This window comes from Lipotes vexillifer, unplaced genomic scaffold, assembly GCF_000442215.2.
Source record: "Lipotes vexillifer unplaced genomic scaffold, Lipotes_vexillifer_v1.1 scaffold422, whole genome shotgun sequence".
Taxonomy (NCBI): domain Eukaryota; kingdom Metazoa; phylum Chordata; class Mammalia; order Artiodactyla; family Lipotidae; genus Lipotes; species Lipotes vexillifer.
The window spans coordinates 1,105,051-1,112,441 of record NW_006779087.1 but is presented as its reverse complement, the minus strand read 5'-3'; the positions used below and the strand labels follow the sequence as shown (position 1 = coordinate 1,112,441).

Genomic DNA, 7,391 nt, shown 5'->3' with positions numbered 1-7,391 from the left:
TTCCCTACATGATGGGGAGACCTGCTCAGATGCCTCAAGAGAACTCCATCTCCTCTGCTGCGACATAGATCCAGTCCTGGTGGAACGAGCTGAAAAAGAATGCCCTTTTCCTGATGGCTTGACCTTTATCACCCTGGACTTCATGAATCACAGGACCCGGAAAGTTCTCTTGAGCTCTTTCTTAAGCCAGTTTGGATGCTCAGTTTTTGATATTGGCTTCTGCATGTCAATAACCATGTGGATTCATCTGAACCATGGGGACCAAGGCCTTTGGGAGTTCCTGGCCCACCTTTCTTCCCTGTGCTGCTACCTCCTTGTGGAACCACAGCCCTGGAAGTGTTATCGGGCAGCTGCAAGGCGTCTCCGGAAGCTGGGCCTCCATGATTTTGACCACTTCCGCTCCCTAGCTATCCGAGGTGATATGGCTAATCAGATTGTGCAGATCTTGACCCAGGACCATGGCATGGAATTAGTATGCTGCTTCGGCAACACCAGTTGGGACCGAAGCCTTCTGCTCTTCAGGGCAAAACAAGCCACAGAGACTCATCTGATCCCTGAATCACTGATAGAAGAAGGGAAAGAAAGGAACAGAATAAGATTCTGGAGACAATGAGATGGGAGGGAGGATAGAGATATTGAAAGGGGTTTATACAAAGAATTAAGTTCATTCTCCTTAACTCCTGATAGGTAGGCAGCTTTAAAACTTGGCAGAAGCTTTTTAAATGTCCAGGACATGCAATTAAAAGAATCAGTATCTTCCTCATTTGGGGGGATGATCCCTGAGGAGAATATACCTGTGGGGCAATGATCTGTCCTATCTGAAATGACCTAGAGAAAGTGATCCTGGTTCTGGGATATGCAAGGGGCTGCTTTCGGTGGTTATTTAGGAAGACTTAGACCAGGTTAGCCTTAGAATGTCCCTTCCCTGGGCTCCTTAAATCTGATCTGCCTTCTTCAGGCTTCTTCTAGACTTACTCATCCTGTCTATGAGACAAAACCTCACAATACAATCTGGAATGAAAAGTCATTGGCCTGGCTAAAGGAGAAGCTTTGGTAGGAAGAACATCTTTCCAGAGCAGGTCAAGTTTCCAACATGCCCAGGCTGAGCACAGCAGTTACAGATACAGTACTAACCAAGATGCATCGACTAGCATTTAAAAGATGTTTAAAAGATTAAATTATGAACTCAAAATCCAACCGGTACAAATGAAATGAATGAAGTGGGATTGTATAGAATATATACAATTATATTTTATATATAATAAAAGTGACTTGAGTATGGTTGAGAATGCCCTGTGAATCTGGAGTAGAAAAGAAATTTCTGCCTTTAACCACTCTACCCATGGAGGTTTCAACTCAAGAAAAAGAACCTCACCCAAGCTCAAAACAGAAAACATGCCAGCGAGTAAGTTAATTCAGGACTTTTTTTGTCAGTGTCCTCTGTCAAAGCACACCAGTATGGAGGTGGGGGGCCTACACCAGTATGGGGGTGGGAATACGTGCAGAGAAGCCTACACAAAATGCAGCCTACAGTTGGATGGCTACAGCATCAGTACTGTGGGAAAGGTGTCACTGATGTCTGGCAGATGTTGATTTTTAAAACACCCATGAGTCCACTTCAAGGGAAAGTGAAAGAGAGAGAAGATTTAGTGGAGAGAAGATGGAAAAACAAAACATACCTAGCTAAAAAGGGAGATTGGATTGATGAGCTTCACAATCTCTAAGATCCTATTATTTTCTGAGTTGATGTTATAGAAGGAGGAACAGGGAACAAGAGAGTCTGAACCACCAATTAGAGGTTGGCTTTTTTGTGTCAGTATCTTCCTCATTTGGGGGGATGATCCCTGAGGAGAATATACCTGTGGGGCAATGATCTGTCCTATCTGAAATGACCTAGAGAAAGTGATCCTGGTTCTGGGATATGCAAGGGGCTGCTTTCGGTGGTTATTTAGGAAGACTTAGACCAGGTTAGCCTTAGAATGTCCCTTCCCTGGGCTCCTTAAATCTGATCTGCCTTCTTCAGGCTTCTTCTAGACTTACTCATCCTGTCTATGAGACAAAACCTCACAATACAATCTGGAATGAAAAGTCATTGGCCTGGCTAAAGGAGAAGCTTTGGTAGGAAGAACATCTTTCCAGAGCAGGTCAAGTTTCCAACATGCCCAGGCTGAGCACAGCAGTTACAGATACAGTACTAACCAAGATGCATCGACTAGCATTTAAAAGATGTTTAAAAGATTAAATTATGAACTCAAAATCCAACCGGTACAAATGAAATGAATGAAGTGGGATTGTATAGAATATATACAATTATATTTTATATATAATAAAAGTGACTTGAGTATGGTTGAGAATGCCCTGTGAATCTGGAGTAGAAAAGAAATTTCTGCCTTTAACCACTCTACCCATGGAGGTTTCAACTCAAGAAAAAGAACCTCACCCAAGCTCAAAACAGAAAACATGCCAGCGAGTAAGTTAATTCAGGACTTTTTTTGTCAGTGTCCTCTGTCAAAGCACACCAGTATGGAGGTGGGGGGCCTACACCAGTATGGGGGTGGGAATACGTGCAGAGAAGCCTACACAAAATGCAGCCTACAGTTGGATGGCTACAGCATCAGTACTGTGGGAAAGGTGTCACTGATGTCTGGCAGATGTTGATTTTTAAAACACCCATGAGTCCACTTCAAGGGAAAGTGAAAGAGAGAGAAGATTTAGTGGAGAGAAGATGGAAAAACAAAACATACCTAGCTAAAAAGGGAGATTGGATTGATGAGCTTCACAATCTCTAAGATCCTATTATTTTCTGAGTTGATGTTATAGAAGGAGGAACAGGGAACAAGAGAGTCTGAACCACCAATTAGAGGTTGGCTTTTTTGTGTGTGTGTGTGTGCAGTACGCGGGCCTCTCACTGTTGTGGCCTCTCCCGTTGCGGAGCACAGGCTCCGGACGCGCAGGATCAGTGGCCATGGCTCACAGGCCCAGCCACTCTGCGGCATGTGAGATCTTCCTGGACCGGGGCACGAACCCATGTCCCCTGAATCGGCAGGTGGACTCTCAACCACTGCGCCACCAGGGAAGCCCAGAGGTCGGACTTTTTGAAGAAGTTAGTAAAAGTTCCTACTAAGGAATTTGAGCTTTATGCAGAGAGAGCAGAAGCCAGAGCAGTTCCTAAATAATAGGAGGATGGAACCAAAACCTTCATTTAGGAAAACCAATTTTTCTATTTTGTGCAGGATAATTGTATGGTTGGTGCCATTTCCAGTCTCAATTAGGCTCTAATACTACTTCGCAGTCTTTTTATATTGCTGCTTCTGATCACTTTTATCCTAGTGACTCTTCCAGACTTTTACCCCTTCTGCAGGTAGGCTCCTGACTCTATTCCTGTTCCATTAATCTAAGCAGGTGACCTAACCACCAACTAGTGCCATTTTTGTTTACTGTGTCAGGAAGTCTTTTCTTGCCCTCAGTCTTGAACCCCTTCATCTTCCCTTGTTTTCACTTCTGAACTTACCCAGTGAGCTTTTACCCAAATAACCTCTGCCTAAGTTCCAGATCCCAACCTCTACTACCTGTCCCAAATTGTATTTTATTAAGGATCCCCTTGGTGTCTCCTTGGCCTCATTGAACTTTCCTGTCCACCTACCAGCATGCTCAGTTCTCTCTCACCTTCAAAACCACCAACTTTTCCTGTGTCCTATCTCCCTCTCAGCCTTATGCAATCTCCATCTCTTCACCACCATACATGAGCAAAGCCCTTGAAAGAATACATGCCACCGCCTCTGCTTCCTCATCTCCCATTCATCAGTGGCCACCTGAATGCCATATATATATATTTTTTTTTTTGCAGTACGCGGGCCTCTCACTGTTGTGGCCTCTCCTGTTGCGGAGCACAGGCTCCAGACGCGCAGGCTCAGTGGCTATGGCTCACGGGCCTAGGCGCTCCGCGGCATGTGGGATCTTCCCAGCCCGGGGCACGAACCCATGTCCCCTGCATTGGCAGGCGGACTCTCAACCACTGCGCCACCAGGGAAGCCCCTGAATGCCATATTTTGAGGCCTCTTTTCAGTCTTCCTCCTGGGCCATGAAACCATTCAACACTATTGACTCCTTCCTTATTGAATCACGCTCCCTTTGATTCTCTGCCATTCTCTGCCATTATTCTCTTCCAATCTCTTAGTTTCTCTCTACACCTTAAGCAATTGGTTCACATTTTAATTTGCATAAGCATTACCTGGGGAGTCCTGGATTCATCTCTAGAAACTGTGATTCAGGTCAGAAATGGGGCTTAGGATTCTGGTTTGGTTTGATTTGGGTTTTTTTTTTTTTGCAATTTTTATCGTGGAAAAGTATATGTAACATAAAATGTACAGTTTTAACTTTTTTTTTTTGCGGTATGCGGGCCTCTCACTGTTGTGGCCTCTCCCGTTGCGGAGCACAGGCTTCGGACACGCAGGCTCAGCGGCCATGGCTCACGGGCCCAGCCGCTCCACAACATGTGGGATCTTCCCGGACCGGGGCAGGAATCCGTGTCCCCTGCATCGGCAGGCGGCCTCTCAACCACTGCGCCACCAGGGAAGCCCTTAACTGTTTTTAAATGTATATTCTGTGGCATTAAACACATTCACAATGAGGAATCTTTTTAACAGGCATGCCATATGATTATGATGCAAGTCGAAACAGACCACACTTTGATGCTTAGGGTTCCTTAGGGTCCATCCAGTCCTCTTGTACATTTTTTTCCTGGGGTGAGTTCCTCCACTCCCATACCTTTAACAACTTCCTATATGCTAATAACCCCCAATAGTTATAAGCCCCACCTTCACAATTCCAGATTAATATTTTTCCTGTTTTGTAGTCATATTCCCCTAGATAGTTCTTTGGCACCTCAAATTCAACATATCCCAAAAGCAAACTCATTACCCTCATTCCAAACCTAATCCTATCTCAATTGTTGGCATCTACCCATTGCTCAAGCTACAAACTTCAGTTAATTCTCCTCATTTATACTTCCCACATTGAAATAGTCACAAAGTCCAGTGAATTCTACCAATAACATGTAAGTTCCACTTATTCCATCCATGTGGCTGATGCCTGCCAAAGGTTTCTATGTTAAGTCCTCTACCCTCCAATCCATTCTGTCTTGCTGCTAGTGTTCCCTTTCTCAAATATTTAGTCATGCTAGTATTATGCTTAAAAACCTTCAGTGGTTTCCTACTGCCTAGAGTCCTGTACTTTATCCAGTGCCTAAACCAATATTGTTCAATAAGGTAGCCACTTGCTATTTAAATTTAAATTAAGGAAAATGAAATAAAATTTAAAATTCAGCTCCTCAGTCCTACTGGCCACATTTCAGGTGTTCAGTAGCCCTATGTGACTAGTGACTACCTTATTGGACAGCACAGATATAGAAAATGTCCATTGTTGCAGAAAGTTGTATAGGACAGTGCTAGTCTTCATGCCTTTCCTCTACACATCAGCCACACTGAACTTCTTAGCACAAACTCCTGCTTCCCTTCTCTCTCCCCCAACTCTCCCACTTTGCAATGTGGTTCAACTGTTTGTCCTAAAAATGGCTCAGATGTTACATTTTCTCAAAAATCTTCCTCAACTCCTATAGCAGTTTGCATTTGTTACTATATTCTAGTGAGGATTTTGCATAGAGGCCTCTAGCACAGTGTTTACCTCATCATATTATAATTGTTTCTGTGCCTCTTCCCCACCACCAGGAGACTGAGCTCCTCAAGCCCGACTTATTTTTGTATACCTAAGCCTAGCTCAATGTCTGACACATGGCAGGCAGCTGAGAATTACTTGTTGCATGAATATATGAGTGAACAAAAAAGAAATGCACCCGAATTCAAGTACTGAGAAGAGAAGAAAAGGGAGATACATGTTTGGGCAAAAGACCGCCCAGGATACTGGGCACAGTGGTTAAGAATCTGCCTGTCAATGAAGGGGACAAGGGTTCAAGCCCTGGTCCAGGAATACCCCACATGCTGTGAAGCAACTAAGCCCTTGTGCCACAACTACTGAGCCCCCATGCCACAACTACTAAAGCCCATGTGCCTAGAGCCCATGCTCCACAAGAGAAGCCACCGCATTGAGAAGCCCACCCACCACAACAAAGAGTAGCCCCCGGTCACCACAACTAGAGAAAGCCCGTGCACAACAACGAAGACCCAATGCAGCCAAAAATAAATAAATAAATTTATTAAAAAGGAAAAAAAAAAAGAGGTCTGGTTAGAAACAGGAAAAAAAGAAAACAGAAAAAGATAATAATATAGCACCATGTGCCAGACAACATAACTTTTAAAATCCTTAACCCTATGGGATAGACACTATTATCATCCTCATTTTGCAGATGTTGGAACTGAAGCACACACAGGTTAAGTGACTCTCCCAAGGTCACATACCTTGTAAGTGGCAGAGCTGGGCTTACCTAGGCAGTGTGGCTGCAGAGACTGGGCCTTGGCTACTATGCCTTGAAATGTCATGGAAATCAAGACTGAGAAGAGACTCCAGAGAGCCAGTGTAAAAGAGCATGGGCTTTAGAGTTACTGTGCTTCCTCAAATTATGTGTTCAGATCTGGGAATAAGAGACCCAGCCAGGCCACTCTTAGCTATCCCTGATGTTCTTAGAATTCCCCTCGCAGAAATCAGGCCTAATTCTAGGTTGAATACCTAGTAGCACCCCTGCTGCTGCCTACCAGTGAAATAGGCACATACAGCACACATAGACACGCTTATGTCTCCAGAAGTCCTAACTACCCTCTTACTGTACCCTTGACTTGCCAACAACCCTGACCTTCCCCTGAATTCCCAATCTGCCCCTAGCTTTGACTTCTGGGTAGGACCTCAAAAAAGTGGGTTTTGGGCTTCCTTGGTGGCGCAGTGGTTGAGAGTCTGCCTGCCGATGCAGGGGACACGGATTCCTGCCCCGGTCTGGGAAGATCCCACATGCCGCAGAGCGGCTGGGCCCATGAGCCATGGCCGCTGAGCCTGCGCGTCCGGAGCCTGTGCTCCGCAACGGGAGAGGCCACAGCAGTGAGAGGCCCGCGTACTGCAAAAAAAAAAAAGTGGGTTTCATGCTCAGGAGGTAGGGATTTCAAGGCCAACTCTAGGATGTATTAAGATCCCAAGATCAGTTAGATCCTCCTCAGCCTTCTGGGATTGAGTTTGGCCTGGGAACAGAGCAGTGAAAAGAACATCAGGTTTGGAACCAGGATCTGCCAGTAACTTGTATGACCACCCTATTCAATTCATCTAACCTTTCTGAGCCTCAGTTTACTCATCTGTACAACTGAAATAACAAGACCTTCCTTTTCCTATGCCCAAATGTGCTAAAGGATATGATGGTAATTTGCAGAATATGGATTGTTAAAGTGCTGTTA

General features: G+C 44.8%; 1 protein-coding gene across 1 annotated transcript in view; it reads left to right on the top strand.

Moving 5' to 3' along the window:
- Positions 1 to 1,281, top strand: part of BCDIN3D (BCDIN3 domain containing RNA methyltransferase) — a 4,770-nt gene extending 3,489 nt beyond the window's left edge. Inside the window, exon 2 of the mRNA XM_007452276.1 lies at positions 1 to 1,281. This exon is cut by the window's left edge and continues 38 nt beyond it. Coding sequence (XP_007452338.1) covers positions 1 to 613 — 613 coding nt within the window. The 3' untranslated portion in view covers positions 614 to 1,281.
- The last annotated feature ends 6,110 nt before the right edge of the window (positions 1,282 to 7,391 follow it).